The sequence below is a fragment of the Pseudochaenichthys georgianus genome, chromosome 15, assembly GCF_902827115.2.
Source record: "Pseudochaenichthys georgianus chromosome 15, fPseGeo1.2, whole genome shotgun sequence".
Lineage (NCBI taxonomy): Eukaryota > Metazoa > Chordata > Actinopteri > Perciformes > Channichthyidae > Pseudochaenichthys > Pseudochaenichthys georgianus.
This window is the reverse complement of record NC_047517.1, coordinates 6,499,210-6,513,969: the sequence shown is the minus strand read 5'-3', so window position 1 is coordinate 6,513,969 and position 14,760 is coordinate 6,499,210. Positions and strand designations below refer to the sequence as shown.

The 14,760-nt window shown below is 40.6% G+C and overlaps 1 protein-coding gene across 1 annotated transcript; it reads right to left on the bottom strand.

Annotated features, from left to right (window-relative positions):
• Nucleotides 1–255: 255 nt before the first annotated feature.
• Nucleotides 256–2,086, bottom strand: LOC117459980 (uncharacterized). Its single transcript, XM_034101166.2, has 5 exons — nucleotides 2,018–2,086; nucleotides 1,409–1,487; nucleotides 1,162–1,303; nucleotides 928–1,055; nucleotides 256–570 (listed from the first exon to the last, which is right to left on the bottom strand). Exons 1-5 carry the CDS (start codon nucleotides 2,038–2,040, stop codon nucleotides 256–258), a joined length of 687 nt encoding a protein of 228 aa, XP_033957057.2. The 5' UTR covers nucleotides 2,041–2,086.
• Nucleotides 2,087–14,760: the final 12,674 nt, after the last annotated feature.

Genomic DNA, 14,760 nt, shown 5'->3' with positions numbered 1-14,760 from the left:
TACAAGCTCATAGCACTTTGTGCCACGCTATGAGCCTGTAGATCTGCACCATTTAGCTCTTTTAACTCAGCACACAACTTGCTCATAAAATACTTTGAGCATTAGGTAGTATTTTGAACATCACACACACACACTTCAAAAATCCTGCAATATTTGATTTAACCAGATAGAACCCTATTCTGAGCCAAGCAGAAGAAGAGAGAGAATAGAACAGGAGGACCAGCAGAAGAAAAGAAAAGGATCAAGACCACAAGTCTACTTGCAAGCAAGTATTGCTGCACGCAAGGACGTAGCAGGTTTTGACTCCTCTCCTCCCTTGATTTCGTACACTGCATTTTGGAAGAATTTCCATACAGCTTCACACTGCTTCGTGTAGTCGATGTCAAAGATATAGAATACCTTGAAACAGACATTGACTGCCTGAAGCAATGTGTTTTGTTCCAACGCCTCCCCATCAAGAATAACGAACGCCTGAGAGGTGTGCCAAATATCGTTTCCCAGGGACAGGACATATGGGTAAGGTCTTGACACCTTCGCCTCATGGAGGTACTCCACCAAGTTTGTTCCAACCTGAGAAAGAAATAAAGAACAAAAGACAAGATAAATTAAACAAAGTAAAAGATTGTGCAAAGGGTAAGCAAGATTTGGCAGTGGCGGATAAAATGCATATTCAGAAACAATGTTCTGAATTATTCTTGAGCCAAGGAATAACAGGCAGTCAGGCACATTCTTAACCACTTAAACTGGACCTGGTTGGCTCTGTACTTTAGACCACTGTTTTCCATCTTCACCAAATCTCTTCGCCAAAAATAGCCGATCTAGCTGCCATTTTTGGATAATGTCCCAGCCACCCCCCCAAGAATATGGATGCTGGGTTCAAGTGATTAAAAGAATAACATTTCCCTTTAGATATGCAGAGGGACTTACAGGCTTATGATCGATGAAGGCCAACTTAGACCCCTCGATAGTGTACCGGAACACTTTTCGGCCAACCCTGTAGACAGTTGGTGGAAGCAGTGTTGGTAACTGGCTCAGAGCAAGTTCCCCCAAACAATCTGTAGGAAGACAATTTTATAGGTATCAATATGTGGCATGGCAAATCTGTGAATTGGTCATTTAGTAGCAAAATAAAGTCTACTGTACAATATAACAATGTATTACCGGGTGTTAATCCATCAAGCGACGAGATAAGTTTCCCTTCCCGTCTCGCCAGGTGCAGGATCTTGTCTTTAAACAAAGGGAGCCAGGTTTCGAAGAGCTTAGGCGCAGCCTCTCTATGTAGGATCTGAAAGTCCTGTGCAATCTAAATGAAAAAGAAAATTCAATGTGGCAGCTGACATACTGATAAAAGATTGTTATAAACAATGCATCCACATCATATGTAAACATATACTCCTTCCTAACTTACCATGCCTGGAGTGAATAGATGTGGGAACTCTTGGCGGATCCCCTGAATGTCCCACCCGTTTTCCCTTAAAGACTTGGCCCTGTTTGATAGTTTGCAGAAAGTACAGCAGTACAAGAATGTTAAAAGGATAACACAAAAAGCCCCGAGGGCAGTTGCAGACAGGTGCTCTTGTATGGCAGTTTTGGAGGGTAAGGAGTTGCACTTTCTTGATGGCTGGTGGTAGGGTGTTCCACATTTTGGTAGCATAATAGTAAAATGCATTCATCCCCATGTTTGTGTCGATTATGGGGGGGGGGCGGGGGGAGTAATGGAGCTCCCACTGGTGTTGTGCCCTTTTATTTTTGACAGGTACATGGCACTGGTCCCTTGAAAACCAGGCCCATTGCAAGTTGCTGTACTCTGTCCTCCCCTGAGCCATCCCACTATAGCATCATAATGAGCAGGGGTTAGGTCATAGGTGTGAGAGGTCTAGTAGTAGTTTGTTTTGAGAAGTCTGTAGTTCAGATTTGAATGACTTGAGGTGCAACAGTACCATGATGAGATGCATGCATAGGCAAAATGACATTGAATGAGTGCTGCAGCTAGTGTCCTCAGTGCATTCCTACTGACCTGTACACTGCTGTATCCTGCATGTATTGCTCCACCTGGTTGAGGGGCTGCGAATTGTGTTTCAGCCATTCTTTATCAATCAATCAATCAATCAATGTTTATTTATATAGCCCAATATCACAAATGTTACATTTGTCTCAGTGGTCTTCACAGTGTGTACAGAATATCAGTATGACAATACGACACCCTCTGTCCTTAGACCCTCACATCGTACAAGGAAAAACTTCCAAAGAAAACCCAGTTTAAAGGGAAAAATGGGAGAAACCTCAGGGAGAGCAACAGAGGAGGGATCCCTCTCCCAGGACGGACAGACGTGCAATAGATGCCGTGTGTAAATTGAAAAGATAATACATTTGCAACATAGGTAGTCCAAATGTTTGGAAATGCATGTGTGTATAATAGGAAGATGAATCCACGAGGATATCCATCCAGGACCTATGATCCAGGACCACAGCCACGACTCAAGATCCAGCGCTCGCGATCCAGGACACAGGACCGCAGGATCATCCATGACTCCGGATCCCAGCGTATATAGACACCAAAAAGAAAGACATTTGGGGAAGCTGGGTTAATCGGAACATGAGTGTACACGGGTATAGACAGAGAGAAGGAAGAAGTAAGATGTCCCCCGACAAACTAAGCCTATATCAGCAAAACTAGGGGCTGAATCTAATCAGCCCTAACTATAAGCTTTATCAAAAAGGAAGGTCTTAAGCGCACTCTTAAAAACGGATAGGGTGTCTGCCGCCCGAACACAAACTGGAAGATGATTCCACAAATGTGGAGCTTGATAAGAAAAGGCTCTGGCTCCCATTGTACTTTTAAAGATTCTAGGAACAACCAACAACCCTGCATTCTTGGAACGCAATGCCCTAGTAGGACAGTAGGGTATAATGAGTTCTTTAAGGTAAGATGGCGCCTGCCCATTAAGGGCTTTGTAGGCGAGAAGAAGAATTTTAAATTCTATCCTGTGTTCTATAGGGAGCCAGTGTAAGGCAGCCAGAACAGGAGTAATGTGGTCCCTTTTCCTAACTCTGGTTAGTACACGAGCCGCAGCATTTTGAATCAGCTGAAGCGACTTGATTGACTTCTTGGTACTCCCTGATAATAAAGAGTTACAATAATCCAGCCTAGAAGTAACAAATGCATGGACTAGTTTCTCTGCATCGTTTTGAGGCAAGATATGCCTGATTTTTGCAATGTTACGTAGATGGAAGTAGGCGGTCCTTGAAATTGATTTTATGTGGGCGTTAAAGGATAAATCCTGATCAAATATAACACCAAGATTCCTTACAGTCTCACTGGAGGCCAAATTAATGCCATCCATAGTTAGTATGTCTTTAGATAATTTGTTTCGTAGATTCTTCGGGCCAAGTACAATAACTTCAGTTTTGGTCGTGTTTAACATCAAAAAGTTTAAGGTCATCCACGTTTTTAAGTCCTTAAGGCAGTCTTGAATTTTATTTAGATGATTAATTTCATCAGGCTTGATTGATAAATATAGTTGAGTATCATCCGCATAACAATGAAAGTTTACAGAATGATTCCTTATAATATTGCCTAACGGAAGCATATATAATGTGAACAAAATAGGTCCGAGCACTGAGCCCTGTGGCACTCCATGGCTAACTTTGGTTTGCGTGGAAGATTCATCGTTAACACGTACAAACTGAGAGCGTTCAGATAGATACGACCTAAACCAGCCTAAAGCAGTTCCCTGTATGCCAACTAAGTGCTCTAGTCTTTGCAATAGGATATCATGGTCGATAGTATCAAATGCAGCACTAAGATCGAGCAAAACAAGAATAGAGACAAGTCCCTTGTCTGAGGCTATTAGAATATCATTTGTGACTTTAACCAGAGCTGTCTCTGTGCTATGATGTGTTCTAAAGCCAGACTGAAAATCTTCAAATAAATCATTGTTTTTTAAGTAATCACACAACTGTTTTGCGACCGCTTTCTCAAGAATTTTTGAGAGGAACGGAAGATTAGAAATAGGTCTATAGTTGGCTAAAACCTCTGGATCGAGGTTGTGCTTTTTAAGAAGCGGTTTTATCACTGCTACTTTGAATGATTGTGGAACATAGCCTGATAATAAAGACATATTCATAATATTTAATAAAGAAGTGCTAATTAATGGAAAAACTTCCTTCAACAGCTTAGTTGGAATTGGGTCTAACATACACGTTGATGGTTTAGAAGAGAGAATCATTGAATGTAATTGTTCAAGGTTAATGGCTGAAAAGCATTCTAGTTTACTATCTAGTGTAATATTAGAACTTACGATTCCGGGAGCTGTTGATAACACTATACTGGTCGAAGGCAAGAGGTCATTAATTTTGTTTCTAAGAGTAACAATTTTATCGTTAAAAAAGCACATAAAATCATTACTACTGAGTGCTAAGGGAATAGAAGGCTCAATCGAGCTGTGGCTCTCTGTCAGCCTGGCTACAGTGCTGAAAAGAAATCTTGCATTATTCTTATTCTCATCTATTAATGAAGAGTAGTAGGCTGCTCTCGCTTTACGCAGTGCTTTCTTATATTCATTGAGAGTAATATGCCAAATTAAACGAGATTCTTCAAGTTTAGTGGAACGCCATATCCTTTCAAGTTGTCTAGACTTTTGCTTTATTTTGCGGGTTTCGGCATTATGCCATGGAGCTAATCTATGTTGTTTTATTTTCTTCTTTTTCAAAGGAGCAACATAATCTAATTTTATTCGCAGCGCATCTATAGCACTATCAACAACATGATCAATTTGGGGTGGTGTACATTTTGTATAAGTTTCCTCCCCTACATGCAGACATGCTATCGAGTTAAGTATTGGTTGAATCTCTTCCTTAAATGTGGCTATAGCACTAACAGATAGGTTTCTGCTGCAAGAGCTTTTGACTAATGCTTTGTAGTCTAGTAACAGTACTTCAAAAGTTACTAAGAAATGGTCGGATAAAGCAGGATTATGCGGTTCGACTAATAGTTGCTCAATTTCAATACCATAAGTCAGAACAAGGTCGAGAGTGTGATTATAACAGTGGGTTGGTTTATTTACACTCTGACAGAAACCAACAGAATCTAATATAGAGTTAAATGCAACAGTAAGGCTATTTTTATCATCGTCAACATGAATATTAAAGTCACCTACGATAATTACTTTGTCTGTTTTAAGAACCAAAGTTGATAAAAACTCAGAGAATTCTGATAAGAATTCTGAATAAGGACCTGGTGCACGATACACTGTAACAAATAAGATTGGCTGCAAAGTTTTCCAGGTCGGATGCGTAAGACTAAAAACGAGGCTTTCAAAAGAGGTATAATTACATTTTGGTTTAGTATTGATAAGTAAACTTGAGTCAAAGATTGCTGCAACTCCACCTCCTCGGCCCGTGCCTCGAGCAATATGAGTGTTGACATGGCTGGGTGGAGTGGCCTCATTTATGCTGACATATTCTTCATGTCTCAACCAAGTTTCAGTGAGACAGCATATATCAATATTATAATCTGATATTAAATCATTTACCAATATTGCTTTAGATGCTAGAGATCTTATGTTTAAGAGACCACATTTAATCTTCCTGTTTTGTTGCACTGTAGTAGTTGTTACATTTACTTTTATTAGGTTATTATGTATGACACCTCTATTAGGTTTTACATTAAATTGTCCTTGGGCAGACACACACACCGCTAATATTGGGTATTTTATTGGGTTCGGGATTCCTATGGGTGACTGCCTAGGAGAGAGCGCAGAGAAGCGTGTAAGACTGCGACTCTGCCTCCTGGTCTCAACTCCAGTTTGTCATGGATTACGTCCACAAAGCCCTGAAATGTTTGCCGAAATGAGATCTGCACCTTTCAAAGTAGGGTGAATGCCGTCTCTCTTAATCAGACCAGGTTTTCCCCAGAAGGCTGTCCAATTATTTACGAAGCCCACATTGTTTGCTGGGCACCACCAAGACAACCAGCGCTGAAATGATGACATGCGGCTATACATGTCATCATTGATCAGATTGGGGAGGGGACCAGAGAAGATTACGGTGTCCGACATTGTTTTAGCATAACTACACACCGACTCCACATTAAGTTTTGTGCATTCTGATTGGCGTAAACGAACATCATTACCACCGACGTGAATAACAATCCTACTGTATTTACGTTTATCTTTAGCCAGCAGTTTAAGATGCGCCTCAACGTCGCCCGCTCTGGCCCCCGGAATGCATGTGACTGTGGAGGCTTCGGTCTCTAAATTCACGTGTCTCATAATAGAGCTACCAATAACCAGAGTTGGCTTCTCAGCGGGTGTCTCGCTGAGTGGGGAATATCTGTTAGATACGTGAACGGGTTGGTGGGGACCTGCGGGTTTCGCGTTATGCCCCTTCTGAACAGTCACCCAGCCTCCCTGCTGCTCGGGAGTTGCCGGGGGACGGCTAAGAGGAGCTACATTTTGCCGGTCCGCACATGCTAACATGGGCTTTACTTTAACTGAGTTACTTTCTAAGATGCGGAGCCGGGCTTCTATGGCTATGATTCCCGCCTCCAACCTAACAACTATACTACATTTAACACATGTATCCTTACCAGTAAGGGAGGCCGGGAAGTAACCAAACATGAGACAGGAAGAGCAGGAAATAGCACCAGAAGGTGGGGAAAGAGCCATGGCTAGCTATCAAGCTAAAGTAGCTACCGTTAGCAAACCCGAAAAGAGTGTAGGCAACTGTGGAGTTACAGTCGCTAAGAGAAGGAGAGTTGTGAGTGCTTAAGCTGTAGTAACGTGTGATTACAACGTCAGGCAGTTGCCGTGATCAAGAGTTTTAAAACGATCGATTAAGTTTAAGTTAATAAGCTATCAGCAACAGAACAGGCACACGGGATACCCGGAGATGAAAACAACAACAACAACCGGAAGTTACAACGTGCAACGTGCTCACCGCAATAGGTTCCTCCTTCCGCTCACTCCAAAGAATTCCACTTTACACTGTATGGCTCTTTCTTCCGATATGGTACATTCTATAAAAGTACACATAAGGATATTAACAATCTCAAATTATGTGTCTGTATTACTTAAACAAATTATTCAGTTCCAACGATTACCTGGTATGAATGTCCTACGAGTGCCAGCTTCACTACTTTGTGGTGGTGTCTGCTGCGTGCTCCGTGACCTGGCCGGTTTTCTCATCCTCTTTCTGATGTTCCAAAGCCTCTCTTCGAGGAATCCAGTGGCTGGGCGGTGGTTCCGTCCTGGGGTGAACCAGTATCCCTGTCAAGAAATGAAAGTCTTTGGTGAATAGAGATGAGGCACATTTTGATAGCGTGGCGACAACATGTGGCTGAGCCATCTAGAACAGGGTTTGTCTGTATGTCTGTCTGACAACACCGGGCATCAAACAGCACAGAAGTCCAGTACTCTGGTGCTGGGAGATGAGTTATATTGTGTTCAACTGACTGTTTTAGCATCAATTCCTCAATAAAATGTTAATTACTTACGAAGCCACTGCTTGTGTCCGACTCGTCCTTCAAGGAGGGAAACCCATGAATCAAAGCTGCAGCCAAGGCCTTTTTTGTCTCACTGGTAGGACTGCAAACACAGAAAAACTAAATTACCAGCATTGTCAAATTAGATCTTAAGTATTTCTAAAACATGTGTTGCACCCCAGTATAATGGCTGTAGCATATTCTGCAGCTAATAGGCATCCTAATAAATTAAAAACACTACTGAACGTGTGTTTTGGTACATGTGTTGTGCATGTTTATGTTGGTGGTCTAGGTAAATGTGAGACTTGAAAGTAGTGTCCCGTCTTATCTTTTCCCCTGAAAGAAGATTCATATACCTTTTTCAAACCAACATAACATTCAGCAAAAACAAGAAAAAACCCCACTATTTTTAATTACCTCTCTCCAAACTTCTCCATGAGGTGAGATACCAAAATACGGACAAGGCACTTTCTTTGCGAAGGGATGATCACATCCTCATCAAGGCTCCCCAGGATCAGCTTGCCTTCAGTTGAGCCTGTGAGAATCTGGCGGATATCCTGAGAAAATTGCAAGAAGGGACAACATCACAGATATCGTTTATTACTCTTTAGTGTTGATTAAAGAAAAAAGTGAAACCCAAGTCTTAAAAAGTGGAGCTTACAAATTGTGGAATTATATGTAGTGTTTGAGGTATCATCGCTGGTACGACAGGTGCCGTTTGGTCCTCCATGGAGGGTGGAGTTGTGGCAGTTGGTTGGACATCAGGACTTGTAGGTGGCACAGCAGGTTCAATCTAAACAGAACCCAGGTTAATGTAACAAACAGTGACAGCCACCTAGAATTGCCGGATGAGCATCAGTAATGTAAATCAGTGTACCACACCAGCAGACTCAGTAGACTGCACACAGTATGCATTGTGTGAAAGATATGCACCACGCCAAAGTTTTGATAAATTCAGAGACCTGTGTAAAGTATGGTTTATATTGACCCCTAAGAGACACAAAACCACTCAGAAACCCTTCACCCGAGTGAATGAAAAATGCGACAAGTTTGGACCATGCAGATCTACGGCAAATTGAAAAAGATATAAAACAAACATGTAACTTCTTAACTGACAGTGACTACCCGTCACCGTCGGGTGGAAACCGTGTATGTCCAAAATTGTTCCGTTTATCATTTTTAACATTTTAAAATTGTGAAATAGCCAATCGACAAGCTCTTGACGTTGGGAGCTTGTAGATCTATTTGTACTACTTTTGTACAACACTATGACGAATTAGTACATTTAGAAATATAAAAAACATAGTTTAAATATGGAGACACAAGGTTTCTGCCCAACAGCAACGATATGTAGACAGATTAAACAAAAAATACTTACTGTACAATTTATCACATCCATCCCAGTATTTACAGAAACATCCCAGTACTCCATCGCATGATCATCCCTGTAGTCCAAAGGCACCTTTTAAGCAGCATTTATAGCTAACCACTAAACAAATATGGCAGGAAAAAAATGGACTTGTCGAGTCAAAATGCTATTTACAAAGTGTCATACTACTGTACTGGTGGCAGTAAACTGATTTTCTAAAAAAGTCTATAGCGCAGTGAAATGTATAAACTGTCATCAGTCTCGCTGAATGACTTCACTGCATGTAGGGGATGGTGATCAAGCAGCTCTCTCACATCAACAGCTGCCAAAACTTGAGTGGGAATCACACTGTATGCAAAGAAATGCCTATCAAACCATTGTGTTTCCCACTTCTGTACAACAAGTTTTATTGTTGGTGTGTGTGATGTTTGGTCTAGTACTAAAATGGACTTTATGAGACCAAATTGGGGCTCTCCATCTGGGTCATAAGACAGGAATACAGTCATGCCCGCTCGATATGCAGTTCCCTTAAAGGTAACCGAAGCTGGTTCATACAATTCACTGAAAAGGGGAATGCCTGTTAGACCACTTTCGATGTCTTTAACTCCCTCAATGTTGGCCAGAAAGGTAGTGTGCCCTGGACCAACTTCTGTATTGTGGCTCAACACAGTTCCACACAGCAAATGATAGCACTGCGCTATCTGATGGCGAAAGGCCATGGTTTTGCAAATGTTTCGGAAATTGCATGTTACATGGCTAACCCGTTTAAAAAAGTTGTGTTTCGCTTCGAATCTCATAGCCCAAAACTGAGTCAAGGGTCCGAGCTTTTGAATGGCTCTTGGGTAATGGAGCATGAAGTGGTGTTTTGGCAGCAAATAGTGAAGAGGATAGAGCTCCAGGAAGAGAGAGTGATGCTCTTCAAGGATTTTAGCTAAGTACAGTGTTGCTTCAACAGTAAGAGAAGGAGAGAAGATGAACTCCATACATAACAGTAACAGTAGGAGAAGTTTCCATTCCTTGCAATGCATGGGGACCAGGTCACTTATCATTGTCGGCAGCAACCTAAGTAGGCACCACATTTGAGCTGCTGATTGATGCATGGCGCCTTTAACCTTTTTTAGATCATCCTTACTAATTACAGAAGGTTTGTTACCCTTATCACAAAAGCCGTAGTCAAAGCTTGTGATTCTGTAGTTTAGTTTGTCAAGTGTTAGATGTTTCTGCTCAATCAGCGAAGTTAACACAAGCTTGACTTCATATGGCCCTACGCCTTCCAGTATATCATGCATGATGTCAGGTGCTATGTTGTCGGTTACATGATAGAAAGACAAGTCATTCAAGACACTGTCTCTATTCAGGCCTGTCTGGGAGCGGTCGGCTGTACGCAAATCTGCCTCATGACTATTGACATCACGCAATAGTGCAGGATCTGCCAGCGTCTGAGACCTCCGGGCATCCTTATGTATTCTGCAAAACCGACACATATAATTTCCAGAGAAGCTTTCAATATAGCCAAGCATGGCATTCACGCCCAAATTGTCTCCCACTACCTGGACCACTGTAAACCTTACAACACCTTGAAAGTTGGGGGTATCAACAGTGATGCCATCCCTCTCAAGACACCTGATCTCTTCCACAATAGGGCGCAGCACTGCATCAAGGCCATAGGTCTTAGCGTCATCGGATTTGTACACTGCTAAAAGGAAGTGTGACTGCAAACTTGATAGCAGGTCTGGTGGCAAGCTCTTTAGGGTGAAATATATAAATCCTAACTTGTGAACCCCAGTCTTAGACCCAAGCGGATTGACTGTCTCACAATCATCTTGGTAAATCATAAGTGGGATCGAAACCTCTTTTAATAACAGTGGATGCGTTTTACAAAACTGCCCATCAAATAAATCTTGAAGAGCATCACTCTCTCTCTGCTGCCATTCTTGCACGGCCTGTAAAACCCCAGGAATTTCAAGTAGCTTGGTTAGAAGGCGCTGCAGCGGAATACGCTGATATGAATCACGAACTGAGACTTGTCGCACAGTGCCAGTGGCAGAGGCTCTTTGTTGAACAAAGCATGCCCCCCCAGTGAAAATCTCCTCAACTGGCTGAATGAAGTTTCCTGATTTAGCAAAATACTGCATCTGTTTATAATCTGTATCAAGTCCTTTGAAAGGCTCGGCTAATTCCAAGAACTCCAGCCCAAGCTCTTCTACCTCTGGGCTTTGATCAAGACCAAAATGACGAAATAAAGACATAGTCTTTGATTCTAGTTTGCCCACAATATCACCAATTAAATTAGAGGTGTGTTGAACCATAAAGTTTAAGTTAGAGAATGTCAAAGAAGGTTTAGACCTCAGATGAGCTAAAAAAAAGGGCTACCCGGTTGGTCATGTCATCTTGCCCTAGTTCATCCCATTCATCCTCAACTCCCTGTACAGGCTCATTTTCAGCAAGCTGTATGTCAACAGGCTGGGCTGGACCTTCAAGGGGATCATCGGGAGTATCACTTTGGTTTTCATGCTCCTTTAATAGGTATCTTCTATAAGACCTTATAAAAGAAAATGTTCTACCACAACCAGTTTCACTACATTGGAAATATGTTGATGAATGGTTTACATGATGTACTGCACGTAAATGTTGAAAGAGAGTCTTGGCATCCCCTGGAATTTGCCTTTTGCATTTAAAGCAAATATATGCCATCTGCTCACAAATTTGAACAAATCCTCAGAATTAATATGCGTGTGTGGGGGAGGGGTGTAGCCTCTCACATCTGCAGTGATCTAACTATACTTACAAGTCCTCTAAATTTTTTGAGGAACTTAAGCCTGGGGCCAGCTTTTGGAATCAATTGGCTGATGGTCCCCTCGTCTAAAAGAAGAAAACTCTCCTCGTCAATTCCCTCGTCTGAAAGACAAAAAAACAAAATACAAGGACATATTTAAACCATGGAGAACAGCAAAAAATAAGAGGCTAATTACATGGAAGCTATTGGAATAAAAATGCATTTTCAGTAACATAAAATACAATGCAGTCAATGCCATTTCAAATAATTCCTTTACCTAGCTATACAGACGATCTGCTTGCTGTGAACGTAAACAAAAACATGTTCTTACCTTTAAATCTATCAATAAGGTCTGTCAACTGCCACTGTGTCAATGTGTCACACACAAAATCGTCCATTGATCTGAGACAAAAAACACATAAAGAGCTTAATTAAAACAAAACATAAAATGTACATTTGCTTGACTTCAACCTCACTGCTGATGAGGCTACTAAAACTGACAAATGTCTGCTTCTCCTATTCATTTATTTGTATTACCTGTTGTATTTAGCACACATGAGCCCCACTTACTATGGTTATTAGCATTGTATTTTATCTGCAGACTTATGGTTATATCAAAGCCTTTATTTTTATATAGAGTGATACACTTTTGTGACTGCTAGAAACAGGTCAACCCACAATAGAGCAAGATTAGTTAACCAACTACGGACAGCAGCCACAGGAACTTTTGCAGTCACAAATTGCTGTGAAAAATTGAGAGAGACCAATGAAAGTGAAAGTGAAGTTACAGAGAACCTGCTTTTTTTTTTTACACCAAACCTTATCAGTCCCCTTATCAGACAGAAGTTGACGAATTACTTAGTCATATCCAAACCAATTCAACAGAGTTCTTCAATTTAAAAGACATGGATCCAGCCTTAAGTGCTAAGCTTTAAAACTGAATTAACAAATGACATTACATAATGTGATGACAGAACTGTAAACAGAATTAACATTTATTTGTATTTAAAATATATAAATAATATTTCACATCAAAAGAAACAGCACCATGGTTGTTTTATTGTAGCTGAAACTTTAACAAAATAAATAACTCCGTTACCTCCAATAATTAACCCATGTTTGTATAATTGTGTTAACTCTGTGTGTTGCTGCTAGCATACATAATACCTGCCGTGGAAACCTTACTCGTGGAGGGGGCTACAGAGCAGAGCGGCATCCGTCACGTAACATTAACTGCAGAGCGAAAACCACAGTGGCAGTCAGCTCCGCATGGCAGCTAGCTTGGCAGCTAATTTACGTGACGCAGCCGAATAACGGCGCAACATTCCTTTTGTAAAAGGGGCTGATATTACTGACATATAAGCGCCTGGGGTAGCACACTTTCCGTTTAACTTGGTAATGCTACCGTCATTTAGTTTTCAATCCTGATATCCTACATTTCAACCATCTCTCTAACTGGCAGTTACACAGACTAGCTAGTTAACTACGTTAGCTTTAGCATGTTCGTCGGCTCATTCGGCTTTTTAAGTGAGATAAAAAAGAACACTAAATAACAAATTAACTATCAACGTTACCACAATATCGCTCATGGACTAGCAGTTGATGACATTTATTAACAGATTCACAGTTAGATGACAATGTTTTCTGCTTACCTCCTCCAACTTTCCCCAACGGTCTTTCTTGTCTCAATGATCTTCTCTCGCGATGATGATGGTTAAGTTTACGGTTATGCCCAAATATCGCGAGTGCACACAGGATGCAGGGGAAAACCTTTCCCGCCAGATCGCGGTCAAAATCAAACAATGGAAGTCCCCTTTGTCTCAGTTTATCTCAACATGAATGAATCTAATACATGTGAAATTGTTGCGATTCATGCAAACCAATACCCAATACCATATACATAACCCAGAATGAGTTAAACATTTCATAACCAAATGGTTGGGTAGACAAACATATTTTGACCCAGCACTTGGGTTGCACAAAAATAACCCAATACCATATTAATAACCCAGAATGGGTTAAACATTTCATAACCAAATGGTTGGGTAGACAAAAATATTTTGACCCAGCACTTGGGTTACACAAAAATAACCCAATACCATATTAATAACCCAGAATGGGTTAAACATTTCATAACCCCATGGTTGGGTAGATGAAATAACCCACTGTTTTTTAGAGTGTAGTCAAAAGTCAAATGTAATGAAATGTACTTTTTAAATGTTGGCCATAAGGGTTGTGCAATAGGTCGCCATTGTCACCATTGTCAGTATGTGCGTCTGTGTGTATTGTGTTTGTTCAAACGGTGTATGATTGATGATATGTGTATGAATGTCCACTATGTTTGTATATTATGTACATGTATGCGGAACTGCTGGACGGAGCCCAGAACAAATTTCCTTACGGGGACAATAAAGTATATCGTATCGTACCGTATTGTTACTTTGTAATTCTACTCCACGACAATTCAGAGGTTAACCTGGTCTTTTTACTCCACTGCATTTATTTGAGTTACTTTGCAGATTCTGATTAATTATGTGAAATATAAACAACCCTTAAATCAGACTTTAGATACACGTGACCTGAGTACAATTCAGGTAAGGTGAGTGTCAAGTGCCAACAATCAGGAGAGATATTTGATAGTTGGTGCTTGAGAAGACTAAACATGTATCTGCAATTGACATGAATGGAAACGAGTAATAAAGTATATTCATTACTCGTTATTCTCTACTAATAGTTAATTAAAGACTGTATATTATGGCTATTTTGCACATCCCTTTCAAGATTTTCAAAGGTTTATTGACATATCATATACACAACTACGGTGTACTTCTATATTTCTATCACAGACCTTCTACTTTCCCCCTATGAAAGTATGTACTCTTCATCTTTTTATTCAAATATTCAAATAATATTTGATGAAAAAAATATTAAGAGTACATTATTGTTGTTATGTGTTATTATAACACATAAAAACAATAATTCAATAACGTGCTTTAACCACTAGGCGGTGCACACAAGGTACACACAGCCATAATAACTTTGTATTATTAGTGTAGGACACGTTTTATTCCTGCTTTCACATAATTTTACAGCATATTGCTATACTATTTCAGACTCAGTATTTACATTCTT